We start from the raw sequence: 26273 nt of genomic DNA, 5'->3' as shown, positions 1-26273 counted from the left end.
CAGGATTGTTTGGTTAAGAATGGTCATCATAATATATGTTCATATATTTGAATATTTAGTCACGAAGAAATTTGAAAGAGTTAGGGTGAGAAGGTCTGACCTTATTGGAAGGAGTATTTGTCTGAGGGGTGGGCTTTGGGGTTTTAGACAATGCCGATCCCGGCATCCGCCTGTGGATTGGGATATTGCTCAGCTGCTGCTTCAGTGCTGCCTGCCATGCTCGCTGGCGTGGTGGTAACTTACTAACCTCTTAAAATTGTAAGCAAGCCCCAGCTTAGTGGTTTCTCATAATAGTTGTTTTGATCATGTTATATCTTCACAGCAATTGAACGGTGACTAAGACAAGAGAGCTCATGTCTGATGGTAGGACTGTTTGGTGGACTTTCCCTCATGGAGGGAATATTATCAACCTAAATGAGAAAGGTTCATTAAAACTATATATGTATGTTCATATACATATATGCACTGTATTCTGTGCCTTGTAGTTCTTTTAAGTTCTTTAAATTGTTAATGATTCTTTGTGGATTTTTGGATATTTATTCAACAAATTACTTGCATCTATTTAAAAATGATTTTTGTCTTTAAGGCTACTTAGGCAATTTTTTACATTTACTGATTTGTATATGTTGAACCATCCCTATATTTCAGGGATAAAGCCAATTTGGTAATGGTAAACAACATTTTTAATGTATGTTTGTATTTTGTTTGCAAGTGTTTGTTAGCCTATGTTCATCAGGGACATTGGCCTGGTAGGATTTTTTGTTGTATTTTCTTCTGATTGGTATATTAGAGTGATACTTGGCTCAGAAAAGGCATTTGATAGTGCTGCTTCTGTTTCTTTTCTTTTTGTTTTTGTATTGACTGCAGATCATTGAATGTTGTAGGAATGTGCTGTGCCATCTAGCACCTGGACTCCCTTTTAGCTGGAAGACCTTTTATTACTATTTTAATCTCATTTGCTGTGCGTCTGCTTAAGTTGCTTATTTCTTCTTGGCTTAATTTTGTGGGTTTGGCTACATCTAGAAACATTTTGCTAATCTTCTCAAAGAAACATCACTTAGATTTATTGATTCTATGTATTGTTTTTTGTTTTTATTTTGTTGACTTTTGCTTTGAATTTTTACTAATTCTTGTCAACAAGTAGGTTTGGATTTGGTTTTTCCTTGTTTTTTTCAAATTTTGGAATTATATCATTAAGTCATTTGTTGTGCTCTTTCTGAGTTTTCATTGTAGGCACTTAAAGCTATAAACTTCCCTTGTAGGATTGCTTTCAGTATGTCCCAAAGGTATTATTGTGTTGTGTTTTCATTTTCATTTAGTTCCAGGAATTTTTAAATTTTGTCTTTAACCCATTCAGCATTTACTAATGAATTCTTTAATATCCACAAGTTTTCATATTTAGTAGATTTTTTATTTTTTATTTTTGTTTTGTTTTTTTTGTTTGTTTGTTTCTTGATCCATTCAATATTCAGTCTATGTCTTTTGATTGAAGAATCTAGGCCATTGATATTTAAAGTTATTAAGTCATTGTATTGTTGGGTTTTGGTGGTACTGTGTTTTCAGTAGTATTTTGTGTTTTAATAATTATGGTTTGTATTTCTTTTCACAGTCTCTTTTCTATGTTCATTCTTGTCTCTAGCCAAAATAATGCCTATTTAGTTTACTGAATGGTTATAATTTTTTGTAGGATGAAAAATTATACACATATATGGGATTTGTTAGAGTGGCTTACAGTCTGTAGTTTAACTATTCAGACACTGGCTGTCTCCAAGGAGAAAGTCCAACCATCCAATAGTATCTTAGTCCACAAGGCTGAGTGTCTCCTTACACATGAGAATCCCAATGTAAGCTTTAATAGCAATAAGGGAATGATGATGAACTTGCCAGTGAGAGTGAGGGTAAGAAGGCAAAGAGCATGTAGACTTCCTCGTGGACAGTGTAGGGTAGGGAGGAAGAGAAGATATGGGGCACTTTGCACCCATAGGTTGGAAATAGCTTCAGTGGGATGAAATCACACGGACAAAGGAGCCTGGGTTAGAAACGGGATTTACTTCCTGTTTCATACCCTTTCCCCGTTAGTTATATTTAAAGGTACTTCTTAAATATGCCTTTGTTCTTGTTGTTTCAGGACAGTTTCTGTCCAGTTGTTAATCTAAAAGTTGAATGCAAATTATTTTCTCTTATCCAGTGGCATACATAACAGTGTGACTTCTAGTCTCCTTTAGGAGCAGTTGGTCACATTGAGATAGTATTAACCGAATACTAGAAAGCAACAGGTTTGGTGGGAGTAGGGGTGTTCTAAGACATTTAAACATTCTGTCATTAAACAGAAATTCATTTTTCTTGCCCCCTTAAAAAGTGAACTGCATTGAAATATCTATGCCCATGCAATTATTGGGTCTATTCTGGAGTTTGATAGTTAATGCAGAATGACAGGTCAGTAAATCACCCTAGAAGTGTTACCTACCTAGGGGTCAAGCACCTTCCACATAGCCCACACTTAGTGAGAAGCACAAGAAAACTCCTTGTTGACCCTCTTAGGAGCCTGTGTATGCTGCAGCTTTAGCTGGTGGACCTCCGAGCAGTTTTCTCATCACTGTCAAGGTATCTTTCTCTGTGCCTGATCTTTGCTATAAAGTTATGCAGAGCTAGTTGAACATACAACAAATCAATAAATGGAGTCCACCACATAAACAGGCTGAAAGACAAAAACACAAGATCAGTGTATCAGATGCAAAACTCTGATACATTTGACAAAATCTGACATTTTTTCATGATAAAAGTCCTAGAGAGACTAAGGATAGATAATAAAGGTGATTTCCAGCAAACCCTTAAGAATCATCAGCCTGAGCAGAGGGAACTCAAAGTATTGACATTGAAATCAGGAACAATACAAGGATACATACTTATTCAGTACAGTGTCTGAAGTCGTACTAGACCAGTAAGACATCTAAAGGACACCAAGTGGATAGAAACAGGAAAGGAAGAAGTCAGGATGTTCTTATTTCGGTATGTTTATAAAATAGCAGGATATAAAATTCACACAAAAAAATTGTCTACAAATGACAGACTAGAAAAGAAATCAGGGAAATATAGTACCTTTCATAATTCTCTCAGAAAAGTAAAAATATCATGTGAAATAAAACCTTTAAGACACCTAAGAAAGAAATTGAAGATATTAGAAGTCCTCCCATGTTACTGGATTGGTAGGATTAATACAGTAACAATGACCATCCTTCCAGAGGAGGAACCTGCCTCTTAGGAAGATAATTAACACAATTCTAACAACTTGTCAGACCACTGTGTAAGAGATCTAAATGGGAACAAGATGGACAGTGATGGGCAGGATTTCTCCATGACCATGACTGCATAGCAATATACATGTGTAAGTCACGGGGACCACACACACACATACTTTTCCTATCTTCATTAAGTAATTAAAACTAGCCATATGCTTATTTCTATTTTTAAAACTATTTGAAGCTGCCTTTTTCTGCAATTGTGGCTGTGAATGTGCTGAATTACTACCATAGTTGCTTTGATAAAATAATTGTCCCTTTTAAAAATTGTATCATAATTGTTAGAATTGTTATTATAAGTATACATTGTCTTAGTCATCTGTTTGGGGCAAATATATAAAGAAAGATGACTTACCATCCTGACCGTGTAAGCTTCAGGGAGCCGTACCTGAGAACTGGCACACTGCTGATTTCTCATCAGCCCTTTTTCCTCTCTCTCCCTTCTTCGGGTTACAGAACACCAGTGTTAAAGACAGCATGCATCGCAAACATTATCGAGCCCAAGTTCCTTCTTTGTAAATAGCTAAACTACGTAACAGAGCCACAATAATTTGCCTAAAGCAACCGAACCCCAAAGTGACTACAGTGGAGCTCTGACCAGTGTCTTGACTTCAGCTTGAATGTGCTACTGTCAGCTATACCAGGCTATTTATAGCAACTCAACAAAGTCTGACTTTCAGGAAGTATAGTAATGATTAAAGAAAATCTAGCCGTTGCTGGTCTGGTAGTCACTGCAAACATTATTGGCAGGCTTGTGGTGGTATTCCTAGGACCTGGTATATAATCCAGTGTTCTGCCATTTATGTGTCACTCTGTGTCTTCTCTGTGCCCATTCTTTTAAACCTCATAATTAGTGACTTTAATGTCTTTTAGATTCAATATTCGTAAAGTGTGCTGCAGTCTCTCTGGGAACTAGAATAAGTTATTAGAGCCTTGCAGATGTGTGTGGCGGCTGCGTTCTGTCATTTTCCCTTCCGTTGATAGCCTACGGTCTCAGCTGCTGAGCTGTGAAGGAGCTTAAACCTCCAGGGTCCATTAGATTTAACTTGTTTACTGCATTGATATCTATATGTTAAATGACAAGAGAGTTCAGGTTATTGAATAATTTAAAATTCAGCTCTAATTGGTGTCATATGACCTGGAAGAGGCCATGGATGACGCCAGGAGCATGCTGTGAATTTCTTATAAATTATTCATAAATTAGATGATTCATTTGCCTGAGTGTCTTGCTGAATGCAAAAGTTTGTAAGTTATAACTGATGGTATAACACCTGTAAGTATTTAGTTCATAATGCTGGAAGGTAATCTACCTTGATGATCTTCTAGCAAAATCTGCCAGTGTAGGAGAGTTAATTGCACTGAGGAGAATGAACATTTATTTAGGATGAGATGTTGGCAAACCACACAGTGCAGCTGTTGCATTAGGCGTTTCCTGTCAGTTTGACAACTGGTCCATGTATAGCGTTAAAATGCAGCATGCCATTCTGAGCTTTATTTTACATTAACTTCAAAGCATCCTGGGAGATGCGGTGACTTGTACTCCTCTACACACACATGCACAGTACTACTGACAGTTTCAAAAAGGAGAGAAAATGTTGAGGTTCAGAATTGATATTCATATTTTCATAAACCGATAAGGAGGAAAATTAGAATGTTAACCCTTGCCAAGATAGGAAAATTATTGACCATAAGAAAACATACCAGTAAGACCTATTGGTAATATTGACTATTCCTGTGGATAAGAACTCATGAGTGCATTGGAAATAATCAGTTCCTAAGTACCCGAAGTTAAGGTGGCGACAGCACAGATACACAGGGGAAATCTTACATGGGGACTTAGTGACTGCTAAGAGAGGGAAATCAGTCTTCTTCATTACCCTAGTAGTCATGCAGTCCTAAGTGGCCAGCCCTACCTACGTGCACACATGAGCAGCACTAAGTAGACTCAGCAGACTGGAATGTGTTGTGTAATACAATATTAATTAAGAAGCATGAATTGGAGAGAGTGGAGTGGAAATGATGTAAATACAATACTCAAGTGTCAAATTCTAAAAATAATTTTAAAATAGGAAATATTACTGCTAGGTAGTTTATACTCTACTTGTACTTTTATGAAAGAGAAATTCTGTTTCTATTATCATAATAACAGCTGCTTGTATGTGGATAATTCCACAAAGTAGTGGTGAAGGGTTTTTTAAACATGTAATAATGTGAGACTACACTGTTTATTCATGAACTTGCATACATATGTATATGATATCATATCATGCACTTTTCTTTTATATGTGTATAAATGTGCATGTATGTGTGTATAATTATATAAAAAGGTATCTTAATACTTCAGGAAATTTTTTAATTCCAATAGTTTCTTAAATTTTATTTGTAGAAAATTCTTCACGGCCTATGCCTTTTATACCTTTCTCTTTATCCTGTATGAATGTGGGTGTGTATTATGTTTGCTGTGGGTCTGTGTGTGACGTGGCTTGCATGTGGAGATCAGAAGACAACTTTGTAGAGCAGGTTTTCTCCTTCTAACTCTAGCAGGTTCTAGGGCTTGAACTCATAATCTGCAGCAAGCCTCTTATCCACTGAGCCATCTTGCCAGCCCTCATACTTAATTGGAAATCTTTTTTCTTTCTATGGTATTTTTTTCCATCTAGTCTTTTTAGTCTGTGTCTACACAGGTTAAAGAAAATCATTTTCAAGCTCCGTTGTAATCCAGAAGTGCCGGTATTTTTTCTTCTGTACTGTGGATCCCATGGTATGCTATGCCAAGAATTTTACAGGAAAAAGTCACTCCTCGTGGCCAGTGATGGTGGTGATCATTGTATAGAAAAAAGTGCCCCATGTTGAACTCAACTATTTTTATCAGTGGTAATGACCCCTAATTTTTTAATGCCGCTCATTTTTCTGGCATTATGTAGATTAGCTGGCATGCTTTACTGTTAAATATCATTCTAACTTGTGGCTAAGTATCTCATGCCATTTATTATCACATAAAAAACATATGGAGAGCACCACAAGGCACTTGGTTTAGGTGATTTGATTGGTTAAAATGTTTGTTTGTTTCTTCGTTTGGTTTATTGTTGGAACAGAGGCTTGCTTCATAGGTCAGGCTGACTGGAATTCAAGATTCTCTCCTTGCCTAGTAAGCGCAAGGCCCTGGCTTCGGTCCTCAACTCCGAAAAAAAAGATTCTCTCTACTCCGCCTTTTGAGTGTGAGTGATGGGATTATAGTCTGGTCACTACACTCAAATGCATTGTTTACTTCTTTTGTTGGGTTTTGGGGGTGGGGGTTCTTGTTTGTTTGTTTGTTTCTAGCAGTACTAGAGATTGATTCTAGGGCCTTCCATATGAAATGTAAGTGTTATATGATTGCGCTCCACCCTTAACACTATTAGAATTCCTTAACTGGAAGATGTAATCACCAAATTTAGTTGACAACAGCAGGCCAAATACAGCTAATTATATGGTTTTATAAAACTGATGAACTAACAATATTTTATATTATTATATGGTTATAGAGAGGACAAATGTGAAATTTCATTAAGCTGGTTGCTTAAGCCATGTAGTTTATTACAAATTTTACCTCTATTTTAAAATATTATTTTCTAAGTTTTATTACTTATTGAAAGTTTCATATAAAACCCATATGCAGGCTAAAGAGGATGGCTTACTAGGTAAATGTGCTGGCTACCAAGCCTGACCACCTCAGTTTGATCCTCAGGACCCACAAGGTTGAAGGAAAGAACCAACCCCTACAATTGTCCTCTGAGCTCTATGTGAGCATCGTGGCAGCCATGTGCTTGGGCACACATGCAATACTTACATTAAATAAAATTTTAATGGAGGTTTTAAACACCCATATGCCTTAGAAACAGTTGAGAATGCTTTGTTAGCTTAAGCCTTTGTTAAGTGAATTTGTGTTAGTTAATATGACATATAAACAACTCTAGAAAGAAAAATACATCTGCTTCACTCAGGCCTATTGTTATTTGCATGGGTCCCAGAGGCATTAGATATCTTCAGCTCCACTAAGAAAGCAGCTGAATTTTATATTTAGAATATTTTGAGAAGTTTGCTTTTTATTTATTTTCTTGCTTCCTCTCAGTAAGACATGATTGAGCCTAATCTTAGATCCCTTTCTTTTTCTTCTTTGAGACGGTTTTTCTATGTAATCGAGGTTGGTCTAGAACATGCTACAGAGTCCACACTGGCTTTAAGCTTATGATTCTGCTTTTCCCATCAAGTGCTGAGATTCTAATTTTCTTCCATTTCTAGGCTATAAATGAATTTGAATTTTTCCAATAACATGATGCAAAGAATACTTATTGAGAATGTAGTTCCATTCGCAGATATGTACATAGCTCCTTCTATAGGAAGTTGTTGAATATCCATCATTTTCTGTTCTTGTAAATTGAGGAGATATTTTATTTTGCTGGCAGAGATATCAATATTCATTCATTCTCTCTAAACAAACTATCTAAACTATGAGTTAGTATATTTAAAAAGCTGTGTGTACTCAATATTCACACACACACACACATAACACACACACACACATACACACACACACACACACACACACACACACACACACACACACACACCTATCTACCTGTACCCTAAATCCTGGATCCTGTATCAATTTATATGGCTATACTGACTTAGCAAACAAGGGCTTTGCATATGTGGTCAAGCTAAGTATTATGCAGTGAGAAAATGACCTTGGGCTACCTGGATAGGTGTACCTGTAGTCCAAATGGTCTTTGTAAGAATAAGAAAGAAGTCAGAGGACAGGACACTATGATGTTGGAAGCAGAAGCTAGAGTAGTACACTTTGAAGATGGAGGAGAAACCACAAACCAAGGAATATATACGGTCACTAGGAGCTTTAGAGGAAGGGAGGGAAGGAGGGAGGGGAAGGAAAGAAAGAAGAAGCAGAGAGAGAGAGAGAGAGAGAGAGAGAGAGAGAGATTGTATCTTCAGAACTTTGAAAAAGAACAAGCCTTGCCAAAACTTGAACCTGAGCTCCATAAGATAGATTTCTAATTTCTGACCTCTGCAGTCTTTAGGGAAGATATATGTGTTGTCATACACTTCAGAGTTTGTAGTAATTTGCTATAGTGGCAGTAAGAAATGAATGTAGAAATTGTAATTTATTAGTTTACTGTGGTGAAATGGATATTTCTCTCACAACCTTAAGCGAAAAAAAGTTTACCTCAGTGTGCAAATAATCATCCATGAAAAGTGAAAAATTACTTCAGTGGGTGTTATTAGCAAGCTATGTCATTAATGAACATATTTATGCCTTCCTACAATGTCAGAATATATTGAGTGTTAAAAGATTCACAATCTGCACTTCACCAAGTACTTATACTTCCTTTGGAGTCATAACTATGGCAATATTCCAGTCTATTCTGATAATATCTGGCCACTAAATGATATATTATACTTAATCAATTACATATAGGTGACAGAAAGTTAGAAATGAGTCTATAGGAACTAATGGGTAATGCAAACAGTAGGTCCAGAGTTGGTACCAGTCAGAGCCATTTCAGGTGGGTAGGTACTATGCTAAGAACACATCTCAAAGACACTGGTTGAGGAACCTAGACAACTTTGAAGTTGGTCGTGTTATTGACAGGCTAGGTCAATCAGGGGCATTTGGAAGTATGTCATCTGACAGTCTCCTAAACAAAGGCCATGACAAATACACTGAGTGGCCCAAGACCAAATGCCATGTTGATGTGCCATGGTGCGGTTGTCCTACGTTCAGATTTGTGATTGCATCATTTATTGGTTTGATGTGTCCAGTAAGCTTAAAGGTGGTGTTTTTAATAAGCATGAATAATTCACTCATCAGTCTATGCTTTCCAGTGCTAGACAGATGGTGAGTATTTATGAACAAGATGCCAGTTCATTCTGTCTTAAGTGTTTGTACCCAGAACTGAGTAACTTGGGGACAAAGCAGCTGCTCTAAACAAAATAAAAGAACTCAGGACAAGGAAAGGCCAGAAGCAGCTGCCCTAGAGAACACAGATGAAGATGAAGGTTTTTTTTTTTTTTTGTCTTATTTGGTTAATACTACTGTTCCATACTATTAATGGCTTTCTGGGCTTTCTTCAATACAGATAGGAAATGGCAACAAAGGAAAAGAGTTAATACAAATGGCCTTTAAATGAAAGCCAGAAGGCAGAGGAAGGTGTGAGTGGATGCTATAAAGGATATTTCAAATGTCCTTCTCATTTGCATCTGCTCAGTGTTGGCACTTAGTGTTCGTCTTCTAGTGAAGTCTGTGTTAGGGAACATGGCTTCTCCAGAGGTAGATGATCTGGGCCTTTTAGCCTTCACTGGATCCTAGCATAACCATCATCAGAGAGGCTTCACCCAGTGACTGATAGGAACAGATGCAGAGACCCACAGCCAAACATCAGGCAGAGCTTGGGGAATTCTTCAGAAGATGGAGGAAGGATTGTAGAAGTCAAAGATGTCTAGGACACCACAAGAAAACCTACAGAATCAACTAACCTGAACCCAAAGGTGCTCACAGAGACTGAACCACTAACCATGGAGCCTACATGGGGCTGAGGTCCTCTGCACATGTTACAGTTGTACAGCTTGGTCTTTGGGTGGGACTCCTAACAGCAAGAGCAGGGTTTGTCTCTGAGTCTGTCGCCTGCCTTTGGGACTCTTTCTTCCTACTGGGCTGTCTCATCTGGCCTCAGTAGGAGAGGATGCACCTATTCCTACTACAACTTGATAGGCCAGGGCTGGTTGGTATCCATCAGAGGCCTGGGAAGGACTAGGAGGGGGAAATAGCTGTTGTGATATAAAGTTAGTTAATTAATTAATTTTATTTAATTAATTAAATTTAATTGATTAACTAAAAAATTCTTCTGCATTAACTTTCCTTCTTAATGTTTTGTTAATCCCAAGTATCCAACATCATAAACAAGCTGCCTATCTGTAGTACACTTAGCACTTTCATAAAACTAAAATACTTCAACTTGAGCAGCCTAGAATTTAGATATAGCAGGTTTCTGAAAGGCACTGAGAGGAAAACCTGCTCACTTACAGTGAGCAGTGAGTCAAACATGTTCAGAGCTGAGCTAATGCAAACTCAGGCTTCTCAGGCCAAAGCCAAAAGTCAGATTCCATATCTAGACCAGCAATTTTCAAAGCGTGATCCCACATGAACGTCAACATCACCTGAAAACCTCCTAGAGTTGTAAATGAGCTGACCCTTCCAGGCAGAATTGGAAACTCTGTGGTTGAAACCAGCCTTTCGTGCCTAACAAGTGCTTCAGGTAAATCTTATCCACCTCAAGTTATCCATGTAAGTGATGTAGACACAGTCTCACTCTCCCCATCGCACAGCAGGTTCACAGCCACACTGTTGGGAAGGCTCACTCTGGGCCTGGCAGCTCAGTGTACAACTGCCTCCTTCTGCCTGAGGTCCAGTAGACTATCTTTACTTGACTAGTTCACCTGAAAATCACTTGTTTGCAGCTGAAATTAAATATTTTATATTTAAATAACTGCTTTTTATTAGAATTATGTATTTGGAAGTAGTTGGTTTTATCTGTGTTCTTTGAAGATATTTATAAAAACTAGTCTATCAGCAGCAATGCAGAATAATGTGAAATGCCTTGCATCAAATCTTATTCTGTGTCAAAGAAAATTTAAGATGGCTGCATGGATATTTTTGGTTCAAAATTCAAAGATAGACAGTTTTAGATATTAATATTTTATATGTTTGCATCTTAAAGTTGATTTTATGTAACCTTCAGAATTTGCAACTCCTAAAATCATAAAGGTTTGCATACCCAAAATGGAGTAATGCTGGATATTTATTATCCTCCTATAGCTTTGCTGAAAAATAGGTTGTTTGAAAATGGATATGGCTTTGTGGGCATTGATGATGTGGATACTGTAATATTTAAGAGAAGGAAATAGGGGCTGGAGAGATGGCTCAGCGGTTAAGAGCACCCGACTACTCTTCCAGAGATCCTGAGTTCAATTCCCAGCAACCACAAGGTAGCTCACAACCATCTGTAAAGAGATCCCATCCCCTCTTCTGGTGTATCTGAAGACAACTAAAGTGTAATTATATATAAAATAAATAAATAAAACTTTAAAAAAAAAAAAAAAAAGGAAATAAAGGAGTTTTGTTTTAGTGAATATGTATATTTGATTTCTGAAAAACCAAACCCAGACATTGTTTTTTATGTGTTTTCTCTTAGATAACCAAGAAGAAAATCACTCACCAGTCTTCATTGGTGAACCTGGATGGTTCCTATATGAGTGTAGCCAAACCGCAAACCTGCCAGACCAGGGCCAGGCCTAAGTCAGAAAACCAGGACTCAGCTTCAGAATCCCACACAGCATTAAGGAATAATTCTTTGAAACCAGTAACACTTCATCATCCCAAACAGGATTTAGAGAGGATGTCAACAGAAACCAGAACGTGTACTTATGAATCTCGAGGGAGGAGACTAATAGATGCAGCCCCAGTAGAGGAAGCTCTCCCAGAAGAGTTGAAGATAAAGGACTATCCAAACCTTCTGCCTACTCCATCTAGTCAGTACTGTGGTCATAAATACTCTGAAAGTGAAGCTTATGTTCATGAGAACTATCATCCTACGAACATGGCCTCTCAGTGTTGTAAGACACATCCAGAATCATGCAGTCATTGTAGGATGTCCTGGGCATCTCTCATGCATGATGGAGTGACACTGCAACCCAGAGAAACCGACATCGAAAAACAACTCTCAGAAGATCGAAGGCAGCAGCTGATGCTTCAGAAAATGGAACTGGAAATTGAAAAGGAACGCCTTCAGCAACTCCTGGCCCAACAAGAGACAAAGCTTCTCCTTAAACAGCAGCAGCTGCACCAATCCCGACTAGATTACAATTGGTGAGTCCTACCTGTTCTTTCAGCACTGTCTGTAGGTTGGCAAATACAATTTTAAGAGCTAGTCTTTACAGACCACAGTTCATAGATACTTAGGCATCTTGACTTGCTAGAATACAGATCATTCACGATTACAAGTAAATTCCTATCTTCTGCAGAAGATATGCATGCATGTATGTGCGTGGGTGTCTGTGCCTATAAGCATGCATGTAGAGGCCAGAGGAGGATGTCAAGTGTCTGTATCTGTCATTCTCTACCTTACTTCTATAAGAGAGCCTTTGTTAAATCAGAAGCTCACCATTTTAACTAGGCTGACTGTCCATTCAGCACCTGTCTATTCACCCTCAAACTAGGATTACAAGGACATGTAATCATTACCTATCAGGGAATTTGAACCCAAGTCCTCATGGTTGTGCAGTAAGTGTTTTATCCACAAAGCTGTCTCCCAAGTTGCAGTGGTAACTTTGTTAGATTTCAAACCCCATATGCTTTTCTATTTGATGCCACTATGGAGAGTTAGAGATGTGGGTAAATCTTTTATTTCAGAGTATAGAATCAGATTGTAAAGAAGTGGGCTTAGTGGTCATCATCCTACATTTGTATCTTTGTGCCATCACAGAAAACAAATCATGAGAACCATTTAAATTTACATTTAATTACCCAGGCTCACATGTGTGTTGATCATATTTGCTCTGTACCTTCCCTTTTATTTTTTATTTTTACTGGTGGTGGTGTTCTGTCACTAAGATATACCCTTACCCCTGACTGATCTTCTCTTAATAATGATCTCTTTAGAGCAATGTTTCAAAAGCTGAATTGCTATTTTGAGTGTGTTTTTACATTCAGATGCATAGTTTATTGCTCTATTTAAGAAACCTACTAGTAAGTCAGATATAAGTATGTTTAAAATTTCAACTGTTGTTGAAATTCTCTCTCTTTACAAGACAATGAATTACACATTTCCTAAGAGAAATGCTTCTGTCTCCTTACTGTTGCCTTCTTGGCCATCATTCCCCTTTCTCAGAAGCACTCATCTCCATATACTTGCTGTATGTGGCTTTTACTATGTTTAGGTATGGGCTTTGAATTCCTGATCTCTCCAAGACTTTTACCATGAAGAGGTGTTGAATTTTGTCAAATGCTTTCTCAGCATTTAATGAGATGATCATGTGATTTTTTTTCTTTGAGTTTTTTATTTATAGTGGATTACATTGATGGATTTCCATATAGTAAACCATCCCTGCATCCCTGGAATTAAGCCTGTTTTATCATGGCAAATGATCATTTTGATATGTTCTTGAATTTGGCTTGCTAAAATTTTATTGAGAATCTTGCATCAATATTCATGAGGGAAATTGGTCTGAAGTTCTCTTTCTTTGTAGGGTCTTTTTGTGGTTTAGGTATAAGCATAACTGTGGCTCCAAAAAACGAATTGGATAGTATTCCTTATGTTTCTTATATTTTATGAAATAGTTTGAAGAATATTGGTATTAGGTATTCTATGAAGGTCTGATAGAATTCTCTACTAAACCCATCTGACTTTTCTTTTTGGTTGGGAGACTTTAATAACTGCTTCTATTTCTTTAGGAGTTATGGGACTGTTTAGATGGTTTATCTGATCCTGATTTAACTTTGGTACCTGATTTAACTTTGGTAGAAGAAATTGTCCATTTCTTCTAGATTTTCCAGTTTTGTTAAGTATAGGCTGCTTCCGGTTTCTTTTTAGAGGCACTCGGAGCTATGAGTTTTCCTTTACACACTTCTTTCATTGTATCCCATAAGTTTGGGTATGTTGTGCCTTCATTTTCATTAAATTCTAAAAGTCTTTAACTTCTTTATTTCTTCCTTGACCAAGATATCATTGAGAAGAGCATTGTTGAGCTTCCATGTGTATTTGGACTTTCTGTTGTTTCTGTTGTTATTGAAGAGCAGCCTTAGTCCATGGTGCTCTGACAGGATGCATGGGATTATTTCAATCTTGTTGTCTGTTGAGGCCTGTTTTGTGACCGATTATATCATCAATTTTGGAGAAGGTACCACAAGGTGCTGAGAAGAAGTTATATTCTTTTGTTTTAGGATGAAATGTTTTATAGATAGGTGTTAAATCCGTTTGGCTCATAATTTCTGTTAGTTTCTCTATGATTCTGTTTCCATGATCTGCCCATTGCTGAGAGTGGCGTGTTAAAGTCTCGCACTATATTGTGTGTGGGAGCTTTAGTAAAGTTTCTTTTCTGAATGTGAATCCCCTTACATTTGGAGCAGAGGTGTTCAGAATTGAGAGTTCTTCTTGGTAGATTTTTCCTTTGATGAGTATGAAGTGTTCTTCCTTACCTTTGTTTTGTTTTGTTTTGTTTTGAAAACTATCGGTTGAAAGTCAATTTTATTGATATTAGAATGGCTACCCCAGCTTGTTTCTTGGGACCATTTGCTTGGCAAAATGTTTTCCAGCCTTTTACTCTGAGGTACTCTCTGTCCTTTTCACTGAGATGTGTTTCTTGTTTGCAGCAAAATGCTGGGTCCTGTTTAAGTATCCAGTCTGTTAGTCTATGTAATTTTATTGGGGAATTGAGTCCATTGATGTTGAGAGATATTAGGGATCAATGATTGTTGTTTCCTGCTGTTTTTGTTATTAGAGGTGGAATTATGTTTGTGTGGCTATCTTCTTTTGTGTTTATTAAACTTAGATTATTTTCTTGCTTTTTCCAGGGTGTAGTTTCCCTCCTTGTTTTGGAGTTTTCCATCTATTATCCTTTGTAGGGCTGGATTTGTGTGAAGATATTGTGTAAATTTGATTTTGTCATGGAAATTCTTGGTTTCTCCATCTATGTTAATGGAGAGTTTTGCTGGATATAGTAGCCCGGGCTGACATTTGGGTTCTCTTAGGGTCTGTATGACATCTTCCCAGGATCTTCTACCTTTCATAGTCTCTGTTGATAAGTCTGGTGTAATTCTGATAGATCTTCTTTTATATGTTACTTGACCTTTTTCCCTTACTGCGCTTATATTCTTTCTTTGTTTTGTGCGTTTATATTCTTTCTTTGTTTTGTGCATTTGGTGTTTTGACTATTATGTGATAGGAGGAATTTCTTTTGTGGTCCAATCTATTTGGAGTTCTGTAGACTTCTTGTATGTTTATGGGCATCTCTTTCTTTAGGTTAGGGAAGTTTTATTCTATAATTTTGTTGAAGATATTTACTGACCCTTTAAGTTGGGAATCTTCTATACCTATTATTCTTAAGTTTGGTCTTCTCGCTGTGTCCTGGATTTCCTAGATGTTTTGAATTAGGAGCTTTTTGCTTTTTGTATTTTTTTAACTGTTATGTCAATGTTTTCTATGGTATCTTATGCCCCTGAGATTCTCTCTTCTATCTCTTGTATTCTGTTGGTGATGCTTGCATCTATTACTTCTTATCTCTTTCCTAGGTTTTCTATCTCCAGGAATGTCTCTCTTTGTAATTTCTTTTTTGTTTCTATTTCCATATTTAAATCCTGGATGGTTTGTTCAATTCCTTCACCTGTTCAGTTGTGTTTTCCTGTCACTGTTTAAGGGATTTTTGTGTTTCCTCTTTAAGAACTTCTTGTTTACCTGTGTTGTCCTGTATTTCTTTAAGGGAGTTATTTATGTCCTTCTTAAAGTCATCCATCATCATCATGAGATGTGATTTTTAAATCCAAATCTTGCTTTTTCAGTGTGTTTGAATATCCAGTGTTTGCTTTGATGGGAGAGCTGCGCTCTGATGATGCCAAGTAGTCTTGTTTTCTGTAGCTTAGGATACTGCACTTGCCTCTTGCCATCTGGCTGTCTCTGGTGTTGGTTAGTCTTGCTGTCTCTGACAGTGACTTGACCCTCCTATAAGCCTGTGTGTCAGCACTTCTGTAGACCTGTAGTTTTATAGCCAGATCTAGGTACACAGAGCTATGGGACTGGTTCACCTCCAGGCACAGGCAGAAACCCTAAGGGTCCTGTCCCAGAATGCTCCTGGGTTTGTCTGTCCTGAGGTCTCCAGGTAGGTCGCTTGGAACAGAAGAGTTGGTCTTACTTCTGCTCTCTGTGGGCAGGTTTTGGGTCTGAAGGGCTGTAGGACAGCCCCACCTTGGGCGCAGATGTCTCAGCATTTATAATATACATACTATATAACTAGGTATAAGAAAAGGTACCACTTTCACTACTTACAAACCTGTCACCTTGGGCAAGTTTTATGCCTAGGCCTGCCCTATTTTCCTCTGTAAATACATGTAATAAAGTAGTTACTTCATGGAGTGTGTATGTGAGCACCCGTACAATAATATGTAAGATGCATGCACAAGGGTTTCTGCTCTTGCTGCAGAGGCTATTCTGACTCCTGCATTTACTGTCGTTAATATTTTCTTCTCACAATTACCTGACATTACATTTTACACCTACATTTACCTAACAACTTGCATGTCACTCCAAAATAATTATAAATACATTCCATCTCTTTGTAAATCACTATTGTAGTTATAATTAAAAGAATATCTTTCAAAAGTAAGGAATACTATGTTCATGGTGGCTTTGCTACGTCATTGATTGATTTCATAGCTAAAGAATATGCTTGTACATTTTTGAAAAGCTGAGGGGATGGATGTTAAATATTACATATTTGTTATCAGGGATTGATTCATATATTCTAGACATAAGGTTTTTGTACTGATGCTTTTAACAGCTTTCCCCTCTCAGTACCCATGGGTATGATCTTAACTAATCTTAGTAGATGCCAGAATTTCTCTTGCTATGATAAAACACCTTGAACAAAAGCAAGGTGGGGAGGAAAGGATTTATTTTATCTTATGTTTCCAGGTTAGAGTCTATGACTGAGGAAGGTCAGGGCAACAATTAAGCCTGACAGGAACCTGGAAGGCAGAAACCAGAGCATAAGCCATAGTGAAACTCTGCTTACTCTCTTTCTCCTCTAATGGTTTTGGTCAGCCTCCTTTCTTAAAGCACCCAGGATCACCAGCACAGAGTAACACTGCCCATAGGGAGCTGGACCCTTCCACATCAATCATTAAGAAAGTGCCCACAGGCCAGTTGGTACCATCATTTTCTCAGTGAAGGTTTCTGTTTCCCAGATGACTCTAGTTTATGTCAAACTGACAAAAGAAATTAACCAGGACACCCAGTTTATTTATGTCTATGGCCTAAGAAAATATATTGGTCATTAATCTCCTAGCTTTGTGAAGTGTCGGTATGAGTTGGTTTACCTCATAAGTCTATGTTTTATAGGTTCAACACTACTTGAGAGTTATAAGAGTCTTCATTTAGACCATGGTGACTTGAAAGGCTCATACTTGAAGTAATTCCTCAAAGACCTGCATGTAGAAAGCTTGGTCACAAGTGCAGTGTACAGAGATGTAGTTTAAGGAACGTGACTGAATCATGAGGGCACTGGTATAATCAAGTAATTGAGTCAATGGAATAATCCACTAATCCATCAATGAGTTGATGTTTTCCATTAAAACTCATTTGATAAGTCATCATTCGTGGCATTATTGTGACATGTAAAAACTGCAAGGCAGACCTCTGGAGGAATAGCTCACCCATGTGTGCTTTTGATAAGTATTTCCTGTCACTCTGCTTCCATGCTGGCCTGAGGTAAGTAGCTCTCCTTTGCCATAGTCCTTTGCCTTACCTCATGCCCACCAAAATAGAGCCAACCTACCATAAACTGAAGCCTCAGAAGCCAGGAGTCAAAGAAATCCTTCCTCCATTAGTTTACTCAGGTGCTTTGTGACAGTAATGAAAATTGTGATAGTTAATGTTGACTGGTGACTTGACAGGATCCAGAAACACATAAGACAAACCTCCAGGCATGCCTGGATCAGGTTCCATGGTCATGGTTCCCAGAGCTTGGGTCCCAGATTACATAAAGAGGGGAAGAAGAGCTGAAGCCCAGCCTTCAGCTGGTTTCCAAGGATTAGTATTCAGCCTATCAGGTGCCTCAGGATTAGAAATTCTTAAATTTATTTTTACAGGTTAAGAACTCAAGCTATGTTTAGATCTCGAGAACTGGTTGCTGATAAAGACTTTCCTAAACCTGGAAGTGACTCTGGACCAAGGTAAACCTGAGGGTGGGAGAAGACAAAAGTACTAAGGACATACATATTAGAATTTGTTTGATAATAACTTACAGTGTTTTGTTTATCATTAAATTTTTTAACTGTTTATAATGGTGATATTTTTGAGGCAAGGTCTCATCTGTCTCAGGCTGACCTTGAACTCACTATATGACCAAGATTGGCCTTGGTGCCCTGTTTCTCCTGCCTCTTCTATGAGGACACAGGTCATGTAGGACCCAATCAGCCCTACATCCAGGAGGTCCCACTCACGAAAATATGGAGATGGAGATTGATGCAATAAGCAAGAGGTTTAATAAACCAGTACACTGGGGTGACTCTATAATCAGGACAGAGGCGAAGAACAAAGGCCTTTATACTTTTTCTGGGTAATTACAGGTTACAGCATGAGTTGGTTATTTCTCATTGGTGGGGACCTTTTTTTTTTTTTTTTTTTTTTTTTTTTGGAGCTGAGGACGAACCCAGGGCCTTGCGATTGCTAGGCACGCGCTCTACCACTGAGCTAAATCCCCAACCCCGCCTATTTACTACCTTTTGAATTCATTGATGGCCGCCTATTGTCCTTTGAATTCTTTGGAGGCCCTTGGTGGGGAAGTATCTTTGGCTTGCAGAGGGGGTGGTGAAGGACTCCTGCTGAGGGCGGTAGCTCATTTCCTGGAACAGGGTGTTATCCTAAATTCCACCTGGTGTTTGCCTAAGGCAGCCTTTGTTCTTTAAGTTTGAATCTTAAAGACATGCATGTGAACATACCCAGCTCTTATTTTTGTCTTTGACCACCTAAAACTGCAGAAATACATTCTCATTATACAATTTTGAAAAAATTGAAAAGAATAAAAATCATTCACAATCCTACCTCTTGGAGACAATCTCTAAGCCCTTTTTTCTTTTTCTTCATAATTATTGTGTGTTCTGTAGTGAGTAATAAAGATTATGCTTATATAAAATTTTATTTACTCACTATTTTCTAGTATCATTTAATACTTTGTAAAACTGTGTTAGTTTAATAAGCAAATATTTATTGTATAGTTACTGTATGCCCCAATATTTATTAACCTGTTTTACATTTACTGCCATTTTAAAATTGGTACAATTTGATTACTAATCTTTTTGTGATTCATTCTCTGTGAAAAGAATTTGGACCTTGTCTTTCTGTGAATTATCATAAACATTGGTGGTACTGTACATTAGCTAGACTTTTAAACACCTATTTTATACTGAATAAACAGTATACTCCTGCAGTTGGAAAACTTTCTTCAGTCGAAGGAAATGTATTTCTTCCAGGTCTCTTTTTGTATGGTCTCTTCCTGCAACTTGAATTGAAATTCAGATTCTGACTTTCTTGGAATCATCTTTTATTTCCTTTTTTTCTCTTCTTCTATTTTACTATTCCTCTTTCCCTCCTAGTTTCTAAGACACTTTCTGAGTTTTATCTATCAGTACTTCTGTTGAATTTTATTATTGCTATAATTTTTAATGCTAAAGAACCACTATTTCTTCAAATGTGCCTTTAAAAAATATTCACTCATTCTTGGTTTATACGTGTCATATTTCTCATAACTCTGAAGATATTTATAGTAGGCTTTGAAGCTGCTTCTGTTCCTGGTACATTATTCTGTTTTCAACAAGTTCAAGTTTGTTTTGTCCACAAATGTCTAGTAAGCCAGTGTTATTTGTAAGCAAAAGCTTAGAAAACAGCTATTAAAAGCTTTTGATGTGTATCAGCAAGGTTTTGTCAACTCATGGGTTCCCTGTGGTTAGGCAGAAGCTATGGGGAATCCTACCCGTTTCTGCCCTTAAGTCTTTTCTCTAGGGTAGTCAGTTCTGAGGATAAATTTATGGCTTGCTGGAGAAATTGGATGGGAGCATGTTATGAGCTAGGCTGCTGTTAGTCAAATTTTTATTACTATAACAAAATACATTTTGAAACTCAAATGGATGAAAAGATTCTTTTTATTTCAGAGATTCCAGTCTAGTGGGTTGGCTCTATTGTTTCTGGGTCTGTGTTAAGTCAGAATATTGCCGAAGAGAACACTTGGTAGACCAAAGTTGTTTACTTCGTGGTAGCTAGGAAGCAGAGAAAGAAAGGGACTGAAGTTCCAGTATCTCCTTCACAAGTGTATCTGCAATGCTGTGCTCTTTGTTCATCTCCTAAAGGTCTAAGGTACTGCCACCAACAGGAAATCCCTCAGGAGAACATTTAAGGTCCAAAGCTTACCAGCGGGCAGTGTGGGAGCCTGTGAAGGAAGAAAGGCGTTAGCATTACTGCGCAGCTTTCGCCTGCTGCCTCTTCAGCCTGTACAGCTTTCTACCCACTACAGGATTTTAGACACCCAACTATAGAGTCATTCTTATGTATACCTGTATCCATGTTCATGGGTATGCATGCATGTAGAAGCCGCAGGATAACCTTGTGCATCATTTTTATTAATTCTTTGAGGTTTTCATGTAATGCATTCAACCCTCCCATCCTCCCCGCTATCTCCTTCCAGACTCTCTTCCCTCTTCCCTTGATTTTTTAAACAGCACATCTCTGTGAAGACAAGCAGACTGACCAGTGAGCCTCAGTGATGTACCTACCTATCTCTACCTCCCCAGTGCCCGATTTAGAAGCATGTGGAACTGTGCCTATGGGGAAGCTGCCTTTATTTGCTTGTTTGTCTATGCCTTTTGATTTTTCCACCTTTTCCACCTCTCTGGAGGTGAATCTCCAGTCTTCAACGCTAGATGGAAACAGAGAGTCAAGGGCAGCTTTCTCTGTCGCTGGATTCCTGCCTGCCCTGAACCTTTCAGGAGTTGTCTGGCAGGGTTCAGCCTGCCTTCTTCCACACTCATAGCAGGTTTTTTGTCTAATTGAATTTAACTCATATATCCGCTTTTCAGACTTGTGAACTTTGGGACCTCATTTACCTACTGTCGTATTTGTACAGGTTGAAAGGCTGTGCATTCTCATTCAAACTGTTCTCTCAGAGAAGCGTCAGAAAGGGACAGAGTTATGTTTTCAATCAGGCGAGGAAATTAGCTTTCTAATGTTGATCTGAATAATTAAGCATCACTTGGCAACTTAATAAATGGAAAGAGAATCTTATTGTAATTGGCAGTTTCCCAATATTCAAATGAGATGAGCATTTGTTTATATTCATTAGCACTTTGTATTTACTTTTTATGTGGGGCATTACTGTTGTTAGTCACTATGTAATAACTTTTTATTACTTTCTTTGGAGGAGGGGTCTCTCTGTGCAGCCTTGGCTGACCTGAAGAAACTTAACTATGCAGACAAGGCTGGCCAGAAACTCACAGAAGTTAGCCTGCCTATGCCTCCCAAGTGGTGACATTAAGGGTGGTGTATGCCACAATGCCCAGCCTTCTTTATTACTTTTTGACTTTAAAATGTATATGTATAATATTTTCATAGGCATTATATATAATATTATATATATATACACTTTATTGCTTACCTGTATCATTTAAAAAAATTTTTAAATGCTAGCAAGTCTAAACAAGAAAATAAAAGATACCTGGAGTCATATCACCTAAACGTAACCTTATATAATTTTTACCTCTGATAAATCAATGTGCTTTATATATTAATATATATTTTGTTTCATAACTTATCAAAAATTCAAATCAAAATCTTCAAATATTTTAACTTTCATTAAAATTTTAAAATATCTTTTTATCTTACAAATAGTAAAACACACACTTATAAAAAATAAAATAGGCATATCAAGAAAATACCAGTCTTTTTTAGTTTTATGTCTGAACCCCTATCCTGATTGTTTCGGTTGAGTCAATCACTGGTACCTTGATATGTACCGTCCTAAGCCTTTCTATATGCTTATAGACACAAGCATATGTACACATTTCAGTCAATCTGAACACATTGGATCCCCCCACAGAGTACTCATTATCACGTTTTAGATATACAACTATAGTAAGCAGCATAATTCTCCCCATTAGCTACTAGTGAAATGGCCTTGTTCATAAAGGTGCTTGCTGCCAAGACTGATGAAGTGCGGTCCACCCCAGGGACTCTGTGAAGTAGAAGGAAAGAACTAACCCACGAAAGTGGTCTTCTGACCTCCACACACGCACTGTGGCATGCACATCCTTTCTAAATGAATATGCATGCATGCATACATGCATATATACATACATAGTACATACATGCAACAATACTTTTAATTTTTAAAAGTAATTAAAAATACAATAAAAGTATTTTTTAAAGAATGATGCTCCCAAAAGGTGTTCATGCTTATGAACTGGAATCTTTTAATGTGTTGCTTCACCTGGCAAAGAGGTTTGCAGGTATGATTAAAGGATAGAACCTGGCATGGGAAGCGTACTCTGAATTCTCTTAATGGGCCCAGTCTAATTATTGGTGTCTCTCAAAGTGGAAAACCTTTATGTGCTGGTTCAGACACAGAATATAAAAAGGAGATGAGAGATTATATATGAAAGTGACTTAACCTGCCATTGCTGGCTTCAAGCCATGTGATACAAGTAGAAGAGTAAGAAGAGACCTTCTCTGACAGCCATTAATGAAATAGCACCCACAGTGAGCAAGGAAACAGCCCTGCTAACACTGGTGCATTATTAGGGTGAGACTCTGCCAGACTTCTGACTCTTAAAACTATAAAGGGATAGATTCATTTTATTTATTCCATTTACTTTGTGGTAAAGTTTTGAAGGATGAATAGACTACTACTACTACAAATTCTAATTTATTATTTATTATAGTCCGTAATAGTTCATGATATATAGGCAGCTGACCTAGTAAGTTTCTAGCACCAGACTTTCCGGTTATTTCACGTCCTTGAGTACTGCACACAGTAATAGGCAAGCATGATGAAACGTGCATCCTTGTGCTCTGTTAATTTGCTTTTCTTTTACTGGAAATATATTTCTTTTTATACATTATATTCTGACTACCATTTCCCTTCCCACTACTTCTCCCAGTTCCTCCCAGTACCTCTCTACCTACCCTTCCATCCTGATCCACAGCCTTTCTGTCTCTTGTTAGAAAACAGGTATAATAATAATAATAATAATAATAATAATAATAATAATAATAGTAAATTAAAAACAAATCAGAATATGACCAAAACAAACAAACAAGAAAAGTAAAAGCACAAAAAAATATAAATGCAGGGACACACATGTTTGCACACTTGGGAATCCTATAAAATCCAAACTGGAAGCTATGATATATATTCTTTAAATAAAAAAAAAGAAAGAAAAGAAACATGTAAAGTAGAAATAAAAACAAAACATAACATAACAAGAATCGGCCTTACTTATTATTAAGACAAAGAAGCTCCAAGAGTGCTGAGGGCCGTTTTGTATTGGCCACCCACTGCCAGCTGGTTTGCTCTCCCAGTGAGACTCCCTAGGAGAAAAGCAAAGCTTTTGTATGCAAGTGGCTGCCGGTTAAAGATGGCTTCTGGATTAGAGATGGGAGCATGTCCACTTCTCCTTTCAGCTCCAGGGCCCTGATCTGGTACAGACCCATGCAGGCCCCTAACATGCAGCCACAATTTCTGTGAGTTCCTGTATGCCAGCTCTGTTGTGTCTTGAAGGCCTTTTGATCCCCTGTTGTCCTCAATTCCCTCCAGCTCTTACACTCTTGTTGGCTTCTCTTCCACAGAGTTCTCTGAGCTCTAAGGAGGGATTTGACGGTGGCATCCGGCATAGAGCTGACTGTTCCAAAGGAAGGTCCCTCATTCTTTGCAAACTGTCTGGCTGTGGGTCTTTGTTTTTGTTCCCATCTGCTGCAGGAAAGGAGGAAATTTCTCTGATGGTGACTGATGAAGGGGCAGAATGTCATTAAGAATCTTTATCACTACATCCCTTTACCACAGTGGTAGTATTTAGATCCCGCATTTGTCCCTGACCTATCTCATTTCAGGTTCTTGTCTAATCTAGCAGTATCAGGGATGGGTGCCATCTCATGAATGAGTCTTAAATCAGATATTGGTTAGTTACACAGACAAGAAGAGATGAAGTCAAAGTTTCTTTACTTGTAGGTATACGTGAGTGACCTTATTAATTCCACCAGGAAACTATTATAGCAGATACGGACTGGGAAAGGAATCAGGAAACAACACAAGAACCTCAAATCAGTGTAGCAGTGTGCACAAGGCCAGACAATATCTGATTGGACTTAAGGCCCACTGCCTGAGACGTAACCCCTCCCTGACAGTGCTAGGGTACTCAAGAGCCCTTGGCCTATGGAAACCTGAATACTGCTGTTCTGATTTAAAAAAATGTAGCATGCTCATGGATCAGTAGGATTAACGTAACAAAACGGCCATCCTACTAAAACCAAACTTACAGATTCAGTATTCTAGTATTTTTTTAACAGATAAATTATGAAGTTGTCGTGCCAGAGTTATTTTTACAAGATACTTTGAAAAATTTATTATTGCAAATTATACTTGAAAATTTGATATGTTTTGAATCTGAAATGTGCCCCCAGAGACTTGTGCTTTGATCCCTTTTCCCAGCACCTTTTGGCAGGCTTTAAGAAGTGGACCCACGTGTCAGCAATAGGTAACCAAGAGGTGGCTCTTTGAAGGTTATGTGTGGCCTCTGGTTCCTGTAGTGCTGTGTGAGTCCTGGTCTGCTGTCAGGTACAATGACAATGTCAAGAGAAAGTAAAACTTTCTCCTGCATTCATTCTGACATCCATGAACCTGAAACTATTAGCAAAAGTAAACCTTTCTCTCGTGAGTTGTTTCTGTCAGATATTGCAGCCATTGCTGATACAACCTTGCTAATTCTTTTCTGAAAGTTTGTAGCTATTCAAATTCCCATGTTTGATTTCTGAAATTTGACATGCCTGGTGATCAGCTGCATCTATGGATGCTGTGACAGTTTGTGCTGCAGTGAAGATATAGACAAGGTCTAAGCAGGGTTTCCAGAACTTAGAATGTATATGCTCTATGACTGTAAGTTGGGTATATATACCCTTTTCCCAGAAAACTATTTCCTAGTATGCCTATGATGATGAAAATATAGACTTAAAGTATTAATATACGAATTAGAAATAGCTTTGGTAACAGCTTTGACAATGTAATAGTCATTGGGAAGCCAAAAATTCTCACTCAATAGCTCTCAAATTTTTAAATATAAAATGAAATTTAAAAATAAAAAAGGCAGTAAGTCGGTCCCCAGCTCGAAAAAAAAAAAAAAAAAAAAAAAAAAAAAAAAAGGCAGTAAGTTCTCCTAGGTTCACTTGGTGATGGAAGTGGTTTTTGCCTCCCTTTGTCCAGACAGTGGAGAGCTGGGTCAGTGGACATTGTTGTACTGTTTGCATAGCCTGTGTGTAACATTAGAGCTAGAACGCCTGCTGCTTTAAGAAGACAGAACCATGAACCATTATGACAATGACCTTCTTTCTACCTCGAAAGCTCTTTGACATTAATAAAAGAACTCCCTAGATAGAATTTAATTGTAAGCTTTATTTTGTTTATTTGGAAATTTAAATTATCTGAGTATTAAAAGTACTCTGTGTATTTAAAATATCAAACTGACTCAAGTGAGGCATTAAGAATTTGGAAGTAAAATAAATGAGATAATGAGAAAGTTAAAAAACATATTTTTTTATAATTAACAGCTCATTTTGAGTTAATTATATACAATTACCAAAATCTAATTGCAATTTATTTTCTATTATCTGTGGGAAGAATTACAGACAAGGGAGCTTCCATCGCTGCCTTCCTGCATAAACGCTATAGACTGAAAATAAATAATATGCGAGGCCTTAATGACAATGAGATCAAATCATAGGGCACAGCTGAGCCAAGCCCTTGGAAGGCAATTACCACAGAAAGATGGGACTGACTTAACTCACCAGTGTCTGTGACTGTACACAGGCTGTTTTTATTATTTAATCCCTGGATGTTTGTTTATTGACTGAACAAAGAAGACTTTATAAAGTAGATGTTTCTAATTAAGTAGTC

The 26273-nt window shown here is 37.7% G+C and overlaps 1 protein-coding gene across 2 annotated transcripts in view; it reads left to right on the top strand.

The window, feature by feature from the left end:
• The window catches only part of Kiaa1328 (KIAA1328 ortholog), a 287235-nt gene that overhangs the window by 132275 nt on the left and 128687 nt on the right, over positions 1–26273 (top strand). For both annotated transcript variants that reach the window (XM_032885880.1, XM_032885881.1), the window contains 2 exons: positions 11546–12219; positions 18211–18294. In XM_032885880.1, coding sequence (XP_032741771.1) covers positions 11546–12219; positions 18211–18294 — 758 coding nt within the window. The remainder of the gene's footprint in view (positions 1–11545; positions 12220–18210; positions 18295–26273) is intronic.

This window comes from Rattus rattus, chromosome 15 (genome assembly GCF_011064425.1).
Source record: "Rattus rattus isolate New Zealand chromosome 15, Rrattus_CSIRO_v1, whole genome shotgun sequence".
NCBI lineage: Eukaryota > Metazoa > Chordata > Mammalia > Rodentia > Muridae > Rattus > Rattus rattus.
Note: the sequence above shows the minus strand (reverse complement) of the source record. Positions and strands in the feature narration are given on the sequence as shown.